We start from the raw sequence: 20,859 nt of genomic DNA, 5'->3' as shown, positions 1-20,859 counted from the left end.
GTAATGCTCTTTTTGTTCTGTAATCCTTTCAGGTTGTGCTGGTTAGATGGAATGAACCATTTCAGAAATTAGCAACTTGTGATGCAGATGGAGGAATATTTGTTTGGATACAATATGAGGGCAGATGGTCTGTGGAGCTTGTAAATGATCGTGGGGCACAGGTTGGTATACTTGTTTTCTCTTCAGTCCCAAATTATCAAGTCCTGAGAGACAAAATGAAAAAGATAATGAAAAAAAACACAGGAGAAAATGGAACTTTTCTTTAATGAATGGAGTATGCAAGAAGTGTCTTTGAAAGGACAGCTGCTTTACCTGACTGCCATAAAATCAGTTCCGCTGGACTAGTAGTTGCTCTGCTTAGCTCTGTGCGATGCTCTATTTTATCAAAACAAAAATAAATTACTACATGTCTAACTGTTTTCTTATCTTTGATATACTAAGGTAAGCGACTTTACATGGAGCCATGATGGGACTCAAGCACTCATCTCCTATAGAGATGGATTTGTGCTGGTTGGTTCAGTCAGCGGACAAAGACACTGGTCTTCAGAAATAAACTTGGAGAGTCAGATCACATGTGGCATATGGACTCCTGATGACCAACAGGTAATGGAGCTTTTCGAGGCTGTCAATTTTATCATGTTGGCTTGCTGTAGATTGCACTTCTTTAGAAGTTATTAAATAAAATGGTCACTGTAATAACGGTTTCCCTCAAAACTGTTGCTCCCACAGATAGTGAGAATTTAACTAATCCCATGATTCTCATTAGTCAGATATGCTAATGTACCAAGTTACCTATCATCACCTTTCACCCCAATTCCATGGAGCCTTAATCAAAGTTTCAGATAGGAATCTGTAATCATACCCCTAATTTGTTGATGCAGCTATCTTGAAAATATACATTTGGGCAGAGATACAGCATGGACTATTAAACATCTGAGCAGCTGCTTCATTATAGAGCCGCTCAGTTTGCAGTTGCAGCAAAAGCAGTTCAACGGACACAGTTACATCTGCCTTCACATGAGCAAATGGACTGAATTGATCCTGAGTGTCAGAGGACATCTCAGCCTTATGCAAAATACATAATTTTTAAGAAGGCTGTTGTTTTAACCAAAGCGTTGAGTCCAAAACTTGCTGAGCTTTGATAAAGTCAGTTAAAAAATTCTTTACTGCTTTTCTAATGAAGCATATCATATTGATCACATCACCATTTATAATGGAGCTCGAGCTAGCCTGTTGGTTTCATTCTCAGAATTTGCAATGGCTCTTTGCCATTCAGCTGTTGACCTTCATGCAATGGTCTTTCCTTCCATCTACTTGCTGTCATTACAGTTAATGTATGCATAATATAGTACTGTAAGAAATGATAAGAGTAAGATAGTGCAAAGATCATTTGTAATATGATCAAGACTGGATTACTTTGCTTCATTTTACACTTTCATGACAACATACTAGTTCAGGACTCAAGGTACCACTGGCTTTAATTTAGAATACTATAAATCCATGCAAGATATATTCAGGGTTATTTTGGGAATTGCGGGTAGAGTATAGTAGCACTAATAATATGCATTTCCAGAGCAGTATCTAATAATTTTAGAGTGCTCTGCAAAGAATAATGAATAAATTATTTCAACATAGCTCTTTAAAGCCAGGGAGTCTAACTGCCTCTTTTTGAATCTGGGGAGATTCAAGTCTTGACAATAAATAATTTACTCAAGATCAAGAGGAAAAGTCAAGCAGCAGAAGTAGGAGAGAAACTAAGATCTAATAGCTCTCAGTCCCATGTTTTAAACATAAGGCTTCTCCATTTGTGTGTTTCTCAGTTGTAGTTCACTGCTGTATTTAGAACTATCTTCACTTGAGTGTTTAATTTGGGATGACGGAGTGCCTTTGATTCAAATTAGCCAATATGTTTGTTCTTTCTAAACTGGATACTCTTTAAGTGCTTATTCCAGAAAACAAACACTTGTTCAGTGTCCAGATAAGCGCATATGAACATAATGGCCACTTCCAGCTGTGTGAAAATTGCTTGCTTGAGTTACGAGATTGTGTTGCTGACAAACTCACTGAAACAGATACAAAAACCAGCTACAGACTTTATATTGCTCTGCACAATTCTCTTAATGATGGAGTTTACATGTTAACTGATGATGAATCTTTGTACTGCTCTCCAGAGTTGCTGAAAAGATCCTGTAATATGTATTAAGATGTATTTGTCTCCAGAAGCACAAGGAAATAGAATTCTTTGAGGTTCTAGGAGAGGCTTTGCTCAGTTCATACCAAAAATAGAAATTTGGGTGAAAAAGAACTTTGAATATATTGCACACAAATAAGCACATACAAAGATGGATACCCTTACTAGCTTATCTCCCTATCTGATTTCTCTCCTGATGTGTGTCTGAAAATGAGATAACAGTATTCTAGTCTAGCTTAGCTTCAGCATCTTCCCTATTCATGTGATCTGTTGCCTAACACAGTGAGTGAAAGATAAATGTGAACATTTAAATTTATATTTTCATAATATTATTTTTGTCACATCTCTGGCACCATGAGAACTGCTACCGAAGATATTCCTGAAAAACACAGCACCTCATAACACCACAACTTTTGACAGGATTAACTTGGAAAGCTAAATTTCCAAGGGGAGTGTGTTGTTCGGTATCATTTTACTATTGTCCTCATAAAAATGTGCTCAATGTAGTCTGTCCTGTCACTCACTCTTTAGTTCTCAATCATCTGCAGTGCACGTCTTCCTCTTTGCTTCCAGCCTCATTTTCTATCTTTTCTCCCATCTGTTTGACACCAGCAGTCTATCACTGACTGCTACAGCTGCTCTCTGGCAGCTCTGCAAGAGGAGAATTTCCTACCACCATCTTTCTGTTGGAGGAGAAGAATCACTGGAGCTACAGTTATTGCTAACCACCTTCTTGTTTTGACATAAAGGTGAGTTAGCAATACTTACATCAAATACAGCAAATGGAAAGTCAAACTTTTAACTGTGTCTGTGGTGATAATGATAGAGCGTGTGTGGCCTCTGGATTTGTTACCTTGCTGGGTTTTGATATAGACTTGTAAGTAAAGCATCTGAGGTCGCGCCTGATGTCACCTGTGCTTGAAACTCTGTAGTTAACATTTTTCAAAGACTTCCAGTAGCCTAGATTTGGGATGATGGCTAGAGAGATGGCCAAGGTGGATATAATCCTGTTGAAGTTGAGCATAGAGCTGTATCTTGAAACTAATTTGCCCTGAGGAAGTCAGGACAGTCAGTACAACCTGATTGACTGCAATACTTTCTTTCTCAGATCAGATGATCTTTTCATTTAGGTCACTGGCAGATTTTTACTGTACTTCACACCTAGGTCTTGACTCTGGATATTGGGCTGTGGGGTTCTTTAGCTAATTCAAAACATAGGCCTTTTGATTGTAAATCTTTGTGTTTACTGCAGAGGTCTAAAATTGAATTTTGTCACTTCCATTATATTTCTGTAATCCTGCTTGTGTGGAGAGGTTTCAGTGTTTCCTCTTCTGATACTCTCTATAACCAGAGCACTCTTCTGGCCAAGGCACAAAGACTTGTAATACCAATGGGCTCCAGAGAATAATAATCAAATACAACAGGAAAACTTTAGAAGACTGGATCCTCTGTATCTTGAGTGGAGTTCCACAGTCGTGTTAAACTTGAATAAATGGAGATCACTGAGGACTGTGACCTTCCTTTCTCTCTTTTGAATTGGTTTTCCAGGGCTATAGGAGGCTGTAGAGCCTACTTCCTCAGGGTGATATGGAGTATGTTTCTGCTGAGAAGGTTCACCTAGGATCATGTAGGGATGAAAAATAGGTAGGAAATGTTGGATAACACAGGAGAATTCATACTGGAGACAGTTCTGTGGTGTTGTACCATGCTTGCTTGCAGAGAGAGGGCATGCATATCAAGTAGATTGAATGACTTCCCAGGTGAGAAAAACTTGAATTTCTTCTAGCCTAAGGGTTTATTTATAATTACAGAAGCAATGTCAATAAGTAACTGAGGATTTTTCCTAAGCTCATAAGTCATGTAAAATATTTTCCCAGTACTTCACCTCCTCTTCTGTATGTTTGCTCAGTCCCCTGTGACAGTATTCTATGAACTTTTGCTGCCCTTGGGCCATCCTTTCCCTCCCAGATTTTACTTGGCAAAGAGGCTTACCTGTATTCATGATGAAAGAGGAGCATAGTGTCAGAGGACTACATGGGAACTGTGAAGGAATGGATCATCCTCATGTTTATAGCAATGCAGTGTAACTCCCTGGACTTCACTGGGATTGTTTCTGCTTACTACTGTGTGTGTGAAGGAAATCAGAAGTAAATCACTCTCTTGTAGAGGGTAGCCTTAATGAAAATGAATATATTTTATTAAATCCTGGATATCCCAAGAGGTGTTATTGATTTATTTTTGTTCCTTGTATCTCAGCTAGTGTAACTTAATAGACTTTTCTAATAGTAGTAAGGTTCCTTTCAGACACTTATTAGAATTCTTTTTGACCAATGCATGACAGACAATGTGTGAGTGTGAACTTCACCACAGCACTTCCTTCAGTTTCCTTTGGAATTAAGTATGCATGCAGCTAACGAGTTTGATTTGCATCCTCCCAGACGCAGTGTTAACTGTTGTACATGGTCCCATCGCAATTCAATGTATGTTAAAACTAAGAGCGGGTGAATAAAAACCCTACTTTGAATCTGATCTGTGCCTAATTACGTAAAACACTGCTCTTGGTAGAAAGCACTGCTCTTGGTGGAAGAGAAAAGAAGTTCAATTAGGATTAGCTGTGTTGTGTACTGTAAGGTCTTGTAAGGCAGAAAAACTATGTTATGGAAGAAAAACTATGAGACCAATGGTGGATGAAATTGTTTTGTCTAAAAATGTAGGGTTCTGGAAGTCTGTGTCCTTTTTAAACCATTTGTAGTTTGTAGAAGTTCTGCAGGAAGGCATTTTCTATGCTGTTAGTCACTCTTGCTCCCAGTGCTTGCCACCCCTACTCCCAAGGCAACAACAAAGGGTTCAGTGTCTTTCCATAATGAGCACGAAGCAGGACAGGCCTCAGTGCCCATCTTCAGCCGTGAGCCCCAGCACCGCAGAGCAGAGCCATGGACCCAGGCAAGAGCTCACATGAGGGAGGAGAGATCTGTGAGATCTGTTGAGCTAATAAATCCCTTGGTGTCTTATGTATCAGTACTGGGCTGTGCCAAGCGACTAATCTGAGATACAGCAAAACTCTCACTTGGAAATTATGCAAGCAAAATGGCCGTCTCTGTTCTTTGACGAACACAGCAGCATTGTTACATTCCCTTTGTTCTGCTACTGGCAGCTTTCTTACTGTCTGCATTTGCCTCCTCTCTGTGCACAGGGAGTGCCCCTAGCTGAGGCCAATCGTTCACCAAGGTGACTCCCACCTCTGCTCGCTGACTGTGCTCACCTTTGCCTGCTCTGGGCAGCCTGATGGGGGCTGTGCTGCGGCAGCCTCAGCAAGGTGAAGGTGGATTACTGCTGACCCTCATGAGGCGTCAGTCTGAATAGTGACAACTGTGAAGTAACCTTATAGCATGACATTTAGGCATGTCAGTATTTTTCCTAAAACATCACAGCAATAGCAGATCTCACGCCTGGAGTTACGAGCTAATTAGCAAGAAGCACTGTCAAATGGCTACTCATGGCACCAGGCTGTCGGGAGTTTGCCTCTCTGGTTCCCTTTTTAGGCATGGCCTTAGTCCTATTTAAGTACGTTCTGCTTTTGGATCTCCTAATTTTTGTCAGTGGTCTATGACTTATAGATGCTGCAACCTTTTCAGGGAAATAGTTATTCTGAGCAAATCCTAAGCTGAAAGTAGGAACAGTAGCCTTTCCTAACTTCCAGAACATGGCTCCAGAGTAATGTCTGACTCAGGCAGTCACTGCTGTTACAGGAGTCACGCTGATCAGGATTGATCATGCTCAGGCATCTAACTGTGTGGAAAAGGTCTTAAAGACAGCCTTCTAATCAGTTGACAGAGTGATGAAAGAGGCCTACAAACTGAGGTAATATAGGAAAGAGAAATATTTACCTTAATGATTATGAGAGTTGGAAGGACAAATGAAAAAGAAAAGAAAAAAAAAAAAAGTGTAAGCAGTGATTTGGTCTTTATTACAATATTCCTTGTCCCTGCCAAGAATCTTTATAGATTCACATAAAGGAGCCTTTAAAATTCCAGGAAGAACCTGTATTTTTGTTTCTTAACATGTAGCAGTACATCTTTTCCCCAGTCTGTTCTGGGTGCAGTGACTATCAAATGATCCTGCAATGAGTAGAACCTCTCAAAATGGTACTGTAAGATAAAGTCATGGAGGAATACTGAAAGACTTATTTTCATTGGGTGAATTACACAACTTAGTGAGAAAAATGGCTGGAGGCTTTTTATAGCATTGAAGAAATGCTGTTAATTAATTCAGCAGTTTATTCAAGCTAGAAGAACTGCAGACAGTGGTTAAATCGCATATAGGGATTTTAACATTGCATGCTGCATAGCTAATGCAATGTAACTTTAACAGTACTGCATGAGCAGTACTGCTAAAATGCAAAAAGAAGACAGAGGAAAGAGATTTCAGCTGTCTTTCAAGATAAATCCATTTGTTATGTAAAACAAATAGATAAGCAAAGCACACCACAAGCAAACTGTCCTAATATTTTGGGCTATTTTTAGAAGCATTTCAGGCCTTTGTGGAAGACTTTCTATTAAAATTAATGATTTCTGCTTGCTTATACTAAGTGTTCTATGAACGTTTACTCTCCTACTGCACCCTTTCATAGACAAAATATGTATTTTTTTATAAATACTTAGAATGTTTAAATGTGTTTTTTTTTGTGTAGACTTCAGTATTCTTGATTTATGTATATATATATGCTGCAAGCCAGAAACATTTTGTTTTTCATCTCTGCTTGGTGATTTTTGATTTTTATGATGCCATGTAATAGTGACAGATTTTATGTGAAAAAGAAATGTGAGATTTAAGTGCTGCTTAGCCTTTCTTTTTCTCATCTCTTTTTTTGTAGTTTTTAAAGCTTCAATATGCAACAAAATCTGAAGCAATAGATGTTTTTTTTTCTGGCGTCTACAAATAATTTCATTGTCATTACCATCACCTTCACCTTTTCTGTCTCAAGTAGGTGTTCATGCATTGTTCTGCTGGGAATATGATTTGCAAAAGGATGGGAAAGAGTTAAATAGCTGAATGCACTGTGCCTTTCTCACTTGTGTTCTTTTCTCACTAGCAATGAGGAGCTATCAGTACTCAGGCGATAACTTCATAGTCTTTGCCTTGTGTTTTGCAAGGATAGAGAGTAAATATGTTCTCTTTGGAGCCTCTGGGGTTCATTTGTGGCTTCAGGAGCCATGGCATCTCTCTGTGGGTCTATTCCAGACAAGCCTTTCTTCTGCCAGCAACCCTGGCCAATAACACACAATTATTGAATAGATAGTTTAAGGAGCTGAGCAACAAGGTGATGCTTGAATGTGTTTTGTTCTTCCCACTAGCTCCATCTGAGCCTTGTCTAATCTTCCCCCTGATGCTCCTCATGCTGTCTCTCAGCTCTGCAAGAGCTGGTGAGCTGGTGCCATTTATTCTATTTGTGCTATTTGGAGGCTGTTTAGCTGCTGTTTAGCTGCTGATGGCATCGTGGTTCATGTTTTCTCATCTGCTGCAATGTTTCATGTCAACATCATATCAGATGAGTCTTGCAAATAATTTTTCCCTGCCATGACTCTGTCAGACGAGAATATAAATGTTTTAACGTTTTGCTCATCCTTGCAGGCTCTTGTAGGCAGGATAAAAAGATTTGATGTTTGTTACTGAAGAAAGTGAACAGCAGAAGAGATCTTTAAACTCTTTGCCTTGATCTGGCATGACACTTGGATAGGTCACAGTATTCTTACTTGAGCAGACAGAATCCAGGGTTTATTAAGTTCTGTACGCGTCTTTCTTCTGTCAGGAAAGAAAGGATTTTAATGGAAATGACAAACTAAAGATGGAGGAAGAGGTGAAGACTCATTGTACTGTTCAGTTATTGGGTCCACTTAGCATTTTTTTATCCAGCGCTGTTTCACATTTTTGGACCGTCAGTGTTTGAGTCAGCAAAATAAAGCGCAAACAGACTCTGTGTGAATCTTTCTGTGGGAAGTGTCAGAAGAAGGGAATAGTTTGCCTCCCACCTCACCTTGCTGGTTCTTGTATAGAAGGATTTGCTTATGTAGCCTAAAATCTTCAGCTCTTTGGCACATGGAATATTTATTTGAATCTGTTTTGTTATGCTTCACCTCTTGGGCAAGTAGTAAGAAGGAGGATTTGCAGTCCACCTATGCAAAGCAGCAGCACATACTTATGTTGGTTTTTAGGCAGTTCAGGCAAAAATGTCACCTTCTGCAAAAAATGGCCCATCTTTCTGAGGATATGTCAAATTTAAACTCAGAATTTTATTTTCCTTTAATTTGTTTGATCTGATTTTGAGTTGTGAGGAGAATAGCAGGTTTTTCTTCTTACAGAGCAAAAACTTTCTAAACTGTGAAATTTTTACAGCATTTTTCAGAAGCAGTCTGTGTTGTTCCATTTCCAGAGCCACTTGATTGAGTACACTCTGGCCCCAGGCACTTGGTTCATCCAGAGCTTTCTGATCTTTTGGTTCAAAAGAAATGTCTTTGCCGGAGTGGTTAATTTAAACTTTATTACCAGTGGGACTCGATCTGTCAATTTTTTGGAAGTTAATAACAAGACAGGGAGCCAACATGAGTCTTGAACTTTGTCCAAATACATTCAGGACTGTGAGCATTCTGAATCATTTGTGCAGTACGGGAGGATTGTAGTGGCTGAATTTGGAGAAGGAGACTTGTGGATTTCTGCACTTGGTTTTGTCTGGGAAAGCAAGGCTAACATTTGTAGGAAATTAAAGATGGAAGGTGGTGTTTTGAGAGGGTAACATCACACGATCTTTACATGGATTTTTCAGAAAGAGATAGTATGCCAATGAAAAAATAGAAACAGTATCGTTTTTCTCCAAATTCTTTCCCATCAGTGTTTCATCCTATATGGATTCAAATTGCGCTCTTTGCTCTTTGCTCACAAGTCAGTTTCTTGGTGTTCCAACATTGAGGGTTTGTGAACAGCTATGTCAGCTGGAAAGGGGTTAGTCCTTCCCTACTTCCCTTGCTTTTGGGAGGTTCTTCTGCATTGCCTTGTTTGGTAACAGCTTATTACTCAGCCTATCTCCGTGTTGGCTCACTTACACTTGACCTCACCCATGCTGAGTTACCTACCTCTCTCTGCCAACACCCAGGACTTAGAAAGAGAATGCAGAAGTTGGAGGAATTGCTTCCGTGAGCATATAGTTTGACCATGGGACTTCTTGATTCTTTATTATGAAATTCAAATGGGCAAGGACATTGTTTCCAAAATACTTTGTATTTCAGTTTTGACTGGCCCAGAGTGCAGTCCTTGTTGCTAAGTAATACCATTTTCAATGAGGGGGGAAAAAAAAAAACAACACAAAAACAGCAAAAACTGACAGACTTTCAAGCTCAGAAGGAAACTTTAGCTTCAGCAGACAGCGTATCTTTCAGGAAATAGCTAAACCCTGGCTTACGAACAGTACAGGAGACTGCCAAGTGTATGCGAGTGCTCTGAGTATCAGTTGATTTCTTTTCTTGATTGAGTGGTTGTTGGTTAGAACTAATAGTGTTTTCACCCAGAGACACCAAATATTTTTTTTTGTTGCTATGTATAATTTGATATGTGTGAAGAATATATTTTTCATAGGCATGTGTACATTTTCCTGGCAGAGTTTAGTGAGAATACAGAAAATCACACTGCTTGAAGAGCATTCCAACATACTTCTTATGTGGGAGCTCAGTGGTCCAGATTTGGAGTCCTGTCCACATTAAAAGCTACAGAAGATGTTGTGGAGAAGATATTTCAGCTGCTGGTTTTGGTTCATTTCCCATACTACTTTGAAAGCAGTTTGAGACCTAACAAAAGTTAAAAAAAAAAAAAAAAGCAAAAACAAAACAAAAACAGCAGTTCTTTTCCATGTCAGGAATAAACTGAGGCATATTGTTAATGTCATAACCATTGTTCAAAGGTCTGCTTGTCTCACTGAAGAAATCTGATTGTTATATGATGCTTTCTAAAAAGTGTCTCGAGTCAAGAACGTAGAAACGTGTCAGGAAATATACAAGTCAGGATTAGTGTGGATATCATTGGAGAGGGATATATTATCATTCTTTCTGCAATTTGTCAGAATGCTTTCAAATAATATTATCTTCACCTGCACAATTGCTTTCATCCTCCCATGTCTACAGCAGCTGTATGGTCTGACATTCCGCTTTTGAAACTGCTTGTATTTGTGACTCCTGAAACTAAGGGCAGTTTTTTCTCTTTTTCTCCTTCAGCTATGTTGTGCTGTTTTAGAGCGAAACAAAGCCAGTGCAATTTGAATCCCCAGGTTTTAGAATTTCAATCTGCATTACAAAGATTTGTCACCAGTGTATTTACTTTGTCTTCTCATTTGGGGCTCTCTAATAGTTGTCTAAACCCAATGGAATTTGTAGGAGAGAGAAGGAGCAAACCTGAAAGTAGGTAACTAAATCAGCACTGCTTCTGCAAGTTTTAATAGTCTTAAATGGGAATTCTAATGCTGTGTATATATGCAGTTAGCCGGGTGATCTGATGGTGTGTTGTCCATGCACAGGGTAGTAATTCCTCATTTCTGAAGGAAACAAAAAAAACCTCTTTTCAGATTTTTTAGACTCAAATGCAGTCAAAGGAAACCTAGTGGTTTTTTCCCTCTGAGCTTTTGTGTGAATTGTGGTGATGACTCTTTTAGGCATCAGTTCAGGAAATCATTTTACAGCAGTTGAATTTTTAATGAAAATAAAAAAGTATTCAGCGAGAGAGAGCAGCTGTCTCCCACTGTCTGATTCTCTTTTTCTCTCTGCATTTTGAGGTAAAAAGATGTAAAGCCAGAAATGTCACACTAAGGGAAAAAAAAAAAGCTTTTTGTTTTTTTATGTATCCTAAGAGGCTACTGATGCATTGTCTCATCTTTTCTGATGGAGAAACAATAAACAAGAACACAAAGACTGCAAAATGCTAATACTTTGACTAAATGGACTGCAAAACGTCTTAACTAAACCTTTACAAGGCTGGCAGACTTTGTTAGGCTAATATTATGGAATGAAAATACCTAAAGGCAATCATTTTCCACATATTTCCTATGCTATTAAGCATACCTGCACCAATAGAAGTTTGATCCATCATTTTGCATATTAATCAGTTTATAATTCAGTTAATCTTGAATCAGCAAAATAGATTTATCTGTTAGTATGGTGGCATTGTGGTGATAACTGTAAAGCTTGTTCCTAACACGAATACTAATGTTTGGCTAGATGGCTAAATTAGAGCAAACAGAACTTATTCAGATTTCTTGAAGTGCTCAGCATCTTCTGACACTGCTAACACACTCAGTTGATTTTATTAGTGTTCTGCAGAGGATCATTTCTGAAGTTCAGTGCTGACTTTTTAGGGGGAGGAGGCTAAAGCAAGCAGATAAAGACGAGTTAAACTTTGAAAAGAGGAATGTCAGGAAGACAAACATCAGACAGGACGGCTGCAAGTTTAGAGGTACACAGGATTAACTGTTAGTGGCAGTGTTGGTGTTGCATGGTACAGCGGCAACAAGATGGGGCCAAACAGAAGAGAAACCAGAAAGACAGAAAGTAAAACAAAATGCTGAAAGAGCCAGGTTTGTAAAAGTTATGGGTGAACAAGGAACCCTTTAAACTTCAACCCTAGTGAATGTTTGAAACAAGAATTGTAGGTCAAAAGAGGCAAAAACTAAGAGAAATTGGAGGCCTTAAACTGGAGTTCTTAGAGCAAATCGTGAAAATGTTCATAAAACACAGTTTTAGGCACAGTACTGATAATAACAACAGCTTGTGAGTCCATGCGTAGTTTTATTTGCCACAAGATGATGATGAGATTTCTGCCTTGGACTACTACTTCACTGTTAAGGGACTCCTAATAGTCTGTGGAAAAACTGAGTCCTGGAACTGGTTAGTCTGAAAAGCACAAAGCCTTCTGTCCAAGCTGTCAGAGCACCTTGCATTGGATTCTAAATTTAATTTTTTTTTTTGTAAGTCACTGTCTCACAGGGAATTGGAGAAAGCTCCAAGAGGGACTGGAATGGTCAGGAATCAAGAAACTTCTGTAAGGCATCTTTTGGTCTCTTCTTTCCAAACTAGGTCAGTTGGCTACTGCTCTCAGTTCTAAGTCTAACAAGGAAATCCTGTTTCTCCATTAAAAGTAAATAAATAAATACATAAAATTGGTTTTAAAATAACTAGTACTAAGATGGAGTTTGCTAGATTCATTTTCAATGTTTTTGTTTGCTGCTTTTTTTTAATTAGATCAGTCTGTGAAGTACTTTTGCTTCCCTGGGTTGTCAAATGTATGTGCTTTGTAAAAGTCAAAGGGCTGTTTTAAAAATCCCACACAAGTAAAGCAGATTTTCCTTTTCCGGCTTTGTAGCATGATGGTACTGGACTATCTGTATCTAAATGTGCCATCCTGACTTCAGCATGAACTTTAACCAAAGGTTCAGTCATTGCCCCGATACAGAATGAAGACGTTTCAAAAATGTATTGACCAGATTTCCTGGCAGTTTTGTTTGACTAGCAATATTAGAAACCTTCAGTGTTAGTACCAAATTGTTAAAAAGCAACATCTTATTTTATCAGTATCCTTCTGCAGCAGTATCGACTAGACAGTTTGTAGAACTCAAATCTTAGGTTGAAAATAGTTGTCTTCTTCCTCATACCTATACAAAGTCATCAAATGTATTATTATTGGGATTGGATTATTCTATTACTGTAATAGTCAAAATGGCTGTAGTTCTGCAAAACTTCTTAGACAATGAGGACAGGCTAAGATGCAGTGGCTAGTTTTTCTGCAGATATAAGTCAACGCAGCTTAACTGACAAAGAAATTATGATGTATAGACTTTTCTCAGCTGCTGCCTGTAATCAGATGTGGTGAGATGGTGGGGTCTACCCCTTTGCCTCTGGGGTAGGTGCACACTTACTGTTGATGAGTTCAATTTATGTACATTAAACCAAATTAAGAAGCAAAATATATTTTTTTCCAAAATAGCATAACATCTAGTGAATTCTAGTTGTCTTATGAAGCAGTGGGACTCTTGAGCTGAACATTCAGGATGCTAGATTTTTGATTGCTCTTATATATGTAGCTTTGTAGGTTTCAGGGCTGCCAAAACATTTATACTAACACTGTATCTGCTCCAGATGCATCTCAGCAGACTTGATGGGAATAGTAGCAGTTCAGCACAACAGATACACACTCAGTGAAGTCACTGAACAGGTTCAAGTTGCTCCTCATGGTCTGAATTATTTAGCTACTCATCTCTTCTAATATTCATCTCTTCATGAAAAAAATAACTTGGGAGCAGAATAACCCATCTCTTGATTACCATGGTTCTTATAGGAATTCGTACATTTCAGGCTGCAAATTGAAGATGTTTTGAAATGGGAATTTAAGTGGATTGTAATCTTAAATTATAATTTCAAGGTTAATTGTTAATTAATACTAATGAGACCCCATTTTATTTACCAAAGCTAGCTTGTGAAGTACAAGGTAAGTTACCACAGAGACTAAGAAGTCCGTAGATTTCATAGAAGGGTGTTTTTCAGATTTGTTGTGAGTAGGAATTAACACAGGGATGAGTTTCATGAGGAACCCAGACACCTCTTTTTCAGGACTTAACCCAGCTTTCAGCTCTGAGTATGTTTAGAAAACTGTGTGTGAATGGTCCCAATGATTTCTAACAGTTTTCCTTTCAAAGAGTAAAGCATCAGGGCACCATTGAAGACTGCTCAAGAAATGGTAGCTCTTTTGTTTTCTGCATTTCTACAACCTTTAATCAGCTACAGCTTCACTGCAGTATAGGATTCATTATGTCTGACGTGTTTTGTAAGGAAATACTGTATTTTCGTTTTGTGTCTGAGTCACACTTTAAATGTATGGATAATTTAAGGTGTTTTGCTATCAGATTTCATATTATTCATCAAATGCAATTCTACAAGTGGTAATGCATGCAGTAATAACTGAAATAATGAGCGGTACAAAAGGAAAGGAAACAAGAAGAGAAAGAATGGGATAAAAGGCTAAAGAACCACAAAATAAGTACTTGGGATTTTTTTAAATTGCTGTTTAGCTTTTGTATCTGAACAAGTCACTATGACTTGCACATTCCTTTTTTTCCAACATTTCATCAGACCTTGTAGGTCTGCAATTATCTGTAAAAATATGAATGTATGCAGCTAAAATACAGCCATTTAATTTTCCCATTGGATCCTTCAGGTATACTCTGTGGCTTGACCTTTTTTCTGAAGGTCAAGAGAATTTTATTCATCTGACATACTTAGCTTGAATATGGCATTTATAGCTTGGCTAATGTTATGGATGGTAACACCAGTAGACATTTATACGGCTTCAGCAGGAGTTCAGCCAGCAGAACTATCAGCCTGATAAAGGCTTTCATCTTAAAAGTTGTATTGCTACAGTAAGCTGAAGACTTATACTGCTTCTTGAAACCTGTAGCCTGGCTAAGAGATGAGGAGTACCTTCTGATAATTCCTGGTGGCTAAAGAGCTATCTTTAGTGCAAGAATTAAGATGCCTGCATGCAGCTGTTCTGGTCTGAGTTAGAAATTAACATAGAAGTTTGTCATTTTAAATGTATTAAGGCTAGTGCTACTCAAAAATATTGGCTTTAGAATGAACTCCAGGTAATGAGTCCCAACATTTTTTTCTACCCAGTTATAAAATATTTCTTTTTTTTTAGAATTTAGCAGAATTTTAGGAGACAGAACTGCTATACTGATATTTTTGGGGAAAAAATAGTCTTACTTCTTTAACTAGATATTTTGCAATTATAAAACTTTTAGGAAATTGTTAAAAAAAATAATAATCCAAAGCCTATAGAGAAGGTTGAAACTAGTACAAGAAGCTAGCATGACAGCTTGTATGGTTTTTGGCTTCGGAGAAGTTTATTTTGTAGAGAGCTAGAAAGTAGTCAGTGAAAGTGGTTATGCATTGATTGTGGTTCTAAAAGCAGTTGAAATAACTAACAGCAGGAAAGTACATGGGGTATATCTGATACAATCTGATACAAATGTACAGTCTGAATGCTGCAAGTCTGTCACCATGTCTTGGAAGAAAGGTGGAGTAACTGTAGCAGAGGTCAGGAAGGGTAATTTGAGGCTTTGAATAACAACTGTACAGGGACATAGATACAAAGTAGGCTGTGATTCTTCAGGTGTCTTAAGGGATTCAATAATAGATATCTATAAAATTGTGACCAATGCTGAGAATGTTAATAAGCAGGAACAATTATCCCATATTTCTTAAAGTATTAAGAAGTGAAGATTAGACAGTGAAATCATCAGCAGGCTTTAAACAAAGAAGAAGCAGTACTTTTTGTCTGAAGCTGCCTAAGTGTGCAGGTGAAGTGTTTGTTCAGTACATCCTGTACTTTTCCTCAAATACTTGTTCGCTGTTAGAGATAAGATACTAGGCTAGATGAATTCTTGATCTGGGGATATAATTGGTAGAATGTTACATTTACATGCCTGTTCACAGAGAAATGAGGAAACCTGTGGTTTGGACATTTTCTTTCCAAAATGCAGGCGTTTGGCCCTTCAGTTTGTATGGTTATTTAACATGACAACTGAGAAATTGCATTATATCAAGGTGTGATTATAAAACCAAAAATATGTAGCAGACTGAAGGGCAAGTATAAGATTTAACCTTCCTTTTAGCTTCCTTTTAAATGGTGACTAGCTTTCAAGTTGATGAATCCCTTTAAACTTGCTTTAAAATATATTTGTCTGGCATGGAATTATGTGGTAGCAGCAGAAGCCTTGGCTATTGCATTTATCAATTGGTGGATATATTAAACCTTATTTTCTGATGTTTTTTTAAAATTCACCAAATATGCAGGATCTTAACTTATTCAAAACCTTAAGACAAAAAATATTCATTAAAAAGAAATTGTATGTTCCAGTCAGACTTCAGTCAGACACATTGGCTACAGTTTAAGAGCACAAAGAAAAACTTGCCTTATGCATTTTGTGTTTGAAATGGTGGATGGAAGTTCTTCTTTACCCTTCCTGAGCATATAATGTATTGCCTTCCTGTTGGGCTGTAATAATCTTCTTTCAGATGAGTGATTGTTTTGCTTTTTGCCTCTAGTTTTGGAAGACAGTCTCCCACCTTCTTTCTGCTCATCAATTGAATAACCTGTCCTCTTCTATTCAGCTGTTTCTCATGAGCTGTTTGATCTGCTAGGATCTCATATTTGTCAGCTGTGCATTTTGATATTGTTATAACCGATGGAATGTTTTCTGCCACTGATTTTAGAAATTTCTCTATAAGCCAAGAATACTGTAGAACCTGTGGTAGCCCTTCTGCCAACTCACTTTAGCGGTGGTGAAGACCAAATTCAGATAAACTGTAATGGCTTGTACTAAAGTAAACAAAACGAATCCCACTGTGAAACTTGCTCACTGATTTTAGGAACTGACCATATCGCTTCTTGATCCCCTATCAGCCCTCAAGTAAGCATCCATGGGTTTTTTTGTTGGTTTTTTTGTTGGTTTTTTTTTTTTTGAGATATGTAATCAAGCAACTGTGGCAGTTGTCTTGTACATTCCTTCTCCGTGCTACCTCACTCAGAAGCTCCAGCAAGGTCTCATGTAGTCTTCCTCACCGTTTGCTACTCTTCCCATAAATGTCATAGAATTGTAGAATGGCTTGGGTTGGAAGGGACTTTAATCATTATCCACTTCCAATCCCCCTGTTATGTCAGCTGACTCTGAGTTAGTGGAAACCGCTTTAACTCCTGCACATAAGGGACACAAAGCGCAGCGACTTCTTGATAATCCGCACAAATTTGATTTTGCTGCTTTGACTTCATTTGTTGTGTACATCTTTGATGGGCTGCAGTGTCCTGTTGTGGCACCAATTAAAACCCTTGTCTGCTTTACTTTCAATTCATTTCCAGCATAGCAAGCTATCTGAAAGATGCATTCAAAGAACGGTCCAGTCGCTGACCTCTGATGGGATTCAGGTCTGTTTTGTTATTTTCAGGTTCTGTTTGGCACTGCTGATGGTCAGGTTATTGTCATGGACTGCCATGGGCGAATGCTGGCCCATGTGCTCCTTCATGAGTCAGATGGCATCCTCAGCATGTCCTGGAACTACCCCAGCTTCCTGGTGGAAGACAGCAGTGAGAGCGACACAGATTCGGATGACTATTCCCCACCACAGGGTAGGTTCCTTGCATGTCCTTCTCTTTCAACTTTGCTGGCACTTGTGAACACCAGGGAGTAGTCGTGTTGTACTGAAACAGCAGGATGGCTGTGGTTTCAAGCAGGTAGAAGATAAAAGATGATGCATTGCTCTTGAGGTAGAATCGGGGGTGGAGCAGAATACTGTTATGAGGGAGTGGGTGCATCCCAACTCTGCCAATATGGCATGCTACAATACACACCTCAGCCATGCTGCTTTGCCTCCATTTGCACAATGAGGTAACAGCCCAAAACTGAAAAGTTTTTTAGTGAGGCCAAGTGGAAAAAGTAGATAGGGGCCCATCAGATGTCACTGATAAGCACATGTGAGATATTGCTATGTTCCAGAGTAGGTAGAGGGCAGTCACAAAAGTTAATGCATTATTTTTTATATTATATATATTTGTCTGAAAAGATAACAGTACTAGACATGGCAGAAGGTACTGCATCTTTAATTTTAAAGAAATTCTGTGAAGCAGAGATAATACTCATCACTGTAGTTCCATCCTTGATAGTACTGACACAAAGAGCTCAATAAATTTCATACAGGGGTGGTTATAAAAATATTTCCTGCAACTACATGGGGTAGATGGAGGGTGACTGGGGCTGCCTGAAATTACTAATTCCTGTACTTCTGAACACATTGCCAGTTTTTGAGAGTCTGGAAGAAATCCATCATGACCCTTAAGTATAAAACTCCTTGGGCAAAGTGTTTTGGTTTTAAACTCTTTGGAAACCATGAATAGCAAAGATCTATCAGCTACCATGTGTATACAGTATGGGGTAGGATATGGTCATCACTTCTTTTTGTAAATGCTGTTGATTATTCTACAAATAAGCTATGAAAAGATTAAGGCAACAATGATTGCACAATAAAGATTTGAATACATAATAGCTAGAAATGATTCTGAATCTGCATCTCAGATATGAACCACTGAACTGGGGACACTTGCAGTTTTAGTTTTCATTTGGACTCAGTCCAAAAATATCTTTTTCAGAATCACTTATATGCACATCAGTATGATAAACATATATTTAGCAAATACTGGTAGGGAATGTAATCATCTGAAAAACATGCTAGCATCTTTTGACCTGAGTTTTGTTTTGGCTTTAACGCCTGACTCTTGGTAATGAGTGAGATTGATTGCTTTAGTAGGAAAAAAAACCCACAAACCTTCAAATTTCCTAGCAAGCCCCTAATGCAAAACAAGGAATAACATTGAATTTTTATAATACCTTTGAAATCCAGTTGGAGGATGGTGAAATTGCAGAGTACGCAGATGAGAGCTCAAATGATCCAAATGTGATAGCTTTTTCTGAGTCAATCAGGGTGGGTGGACTCATTACAAGCCTACAAGTCTGCTTTTAATGATTACCCAAACATGATTTGTTTTCTTTAGAGCAGATGCAGCATAAACCTCTCAAAGGTGACAAGCCTTTGACTCACACAGAAGTGTAGGAAGGACAGCAAGTTCGATGAGTTTCTTTTACCAAATTACATACACACACAGAGCTAATTACTAGACATCATTCTCTGAGGTGCTTTTTGATTGACTTTTTGCAGGTTCAGGAAGCAATACTACTCTTAAATGTCTTTGCCATTTTTGATGACTGAGAACGTGCTGGTCATGCATTGAGAGCAACACTTTAACAGGATCCAGCACTGTCTCCTCTTAAGCCTTGTAAACAAAGTGGAGTTAAATAGTGAATGCTACAGATGGCAGTGTTGGTCATTAAGTATTTGAACAAGTGAATTTCAATGAATGCTGAAAAATAAGCCCAGGGAAACAGAGGCTTTATAGAAATACTTTTGAAAGTAAAGTATTAATTTGATCTCATCTTCACTTTTGAGCTCGTTGAATCCTGTTGTGCACACAATTTTTCATGCTGCTTCCTAGCTCTTAACATTTAAAATACAGCAATTTGTGAAAGGTCAGTATGTTCTCCTAGAAGATCTTACAAAGTCTCTAGTGACTTCAGGAGGAGTCCCCATTACTTGCCCAAGCAGGAAATTTATCTAACAAGTAGCTTTTAGCATGATGATAGTGTTTATTATGCTGTTTTTCAACTTGGGACCCAAGGAAACTTTCCAAAGCATTGACTTTCAACTCTGGGCAGTTGACAGTAGAGAAGGGTAGAAGACCATCCTTGGGTAACTTAACAGAAGATCTGTAAATCATTTGGGGTGTGCTGCAGTGAAAAAGTGAAGAGAAAAAATACTGTGGCTTCATAGAAGCAGACAAATTAACTTGCTGTATCGGCTTTGCTTTTGCTTACAGACATTGCAGAAATAAGCAGGTAGTTCAAGATTCTGAACCACTACTGATGAGAATAAGCCTAAGTACAGTCCCTCTCAGCCTCGATGTAATTATTTCTGGTTGCTTACTTTTCACTCACTCCAGAACCTTGTGCTTGCAGATGGACCAGCTACATATCCAGTCCCAGTGCAGAACACCAAGCCGCTACTGACCGTCAGCTTCACATCGGGAGACATCAGTTTAATGAACAATTATGATGACTTGTCTCCTACTATCATCCGCTCAGGGTTGAAAGGTAAAAAGGAAAATTTTTCACCCCGTTCTATGCTCTGTTTTACTTGTACTTTGAATTATGTATCTGTAGGTTACCTTTTTGTGTCTGTCTTCTAACCCAGCTCTTATGCAGCCAGAGCTCAGCTGCTTGTATTGCCGTTATCAGCACTGACACCTGCTGGTGGAAAAGAAATGCTTGTTTTGTGTTTTTTTTTAAATGTTTAAATTTTTTAGATCATGTTTTTATGGCAGCTTTGAAGAGCAAACTGATCTGTTTGCCATTTTTCAGCTGCATGTGCTAATAAGTTTGTTGGTTTGTGTGAAATGGCCCTCTCACATTAACATTGTGTTCATCTTTAATTCACAATGTCTCTTCCCATGCTTTTAGCAATCAGATAAGAATCAGAATGCTCTTTCCCATGTCTTACAAATTTTGGAAACTTGCTAGGATTGTTATTTACCTACAGGCAGGTTATTCTGAGAAGGAAAATTTCACTGATTATTACTGTACATCTTGCTAAATGATATGCTTTAATGTTTGTAAGATCAGTATTCCATGTAAAATGTTTATTTACATTGAAATCTTTACTGATCTTACTTACCAAAAAGTCTTTTATTTTTCCAGCGGTGTCAGTGCTGGCAATTTATGGTATTTTGCCTGCGGACAAGTTTTAATTCACTAAGACACATAAGCACACGGTTAAAAATAGGCTCCTTTCTTTTTTTTTTTGTCTCTACAGGTAAATCGGTTTTATATTAGATGCAAAACAAGAGAAAATTTAACTGTCAGAGCAAATTCTTAGCTGTTCTATAACAGTATAATATCATCGGTGAAAGGTTATCCTAACACCATCGCAGTAGTTTTGGGGTGTTCAGTTATGCAGAGGAATATAACATCACACTGG

At 38.3% G+C, this 20,859-nt stretch overlaps 1 protein-coding gene across 3 annotated transcripts in view; it reads left to right on the top strand.

Annotated features, from left to right (window-relative positions):
• The window catches only part of TULP4 (TUB like protein 4), a 134,698-nt gene that overhangs the window by 83,903 nt on the left and 29,936 nt on the right, over nt 1–20,859 (top strand). For all 3 annotated transcript variants that reach the window (XM_042889809.1, XM_042889818.1, XM_042889828.1), the window contains exons 3-6: nt 33–161; nt 442–603; nt 17,224–17,404; nt 19,842–19,976. In XM_042889809.1, coding sequence (XP_042745743.1) covers nt 33–161; nt 442–603; nt 17,224–17,404; nt 19,842–19,976 — 607 coding nt within the window. The remainder of the gene's footprint in view (nt 1–32; nt 162–441; nt 604–17,223; nt 17,405–19,841; nt 19,977–20,859) is intronic.

The sequence above is a fragment of the Lagopus leucura genome, unplaced genomic scaffold (assembly GCF_019238085.1).
Source record: "Lagopus leucura isolate 7727_CA_CO unplaced genomic scaffold, USGS_WTPT01 Super-Scaffold_73, whole genome shotgun sequence".
NCBI classification, from domain to species: Eukaryota; Metazoa; Chordata; class Aves; order Galliformes; family Phasianidae; genus Lagopus; species Lagopus leucura.
This window is presented reverse-complemented; position numbering and strand designations above follow the sequence as displayed.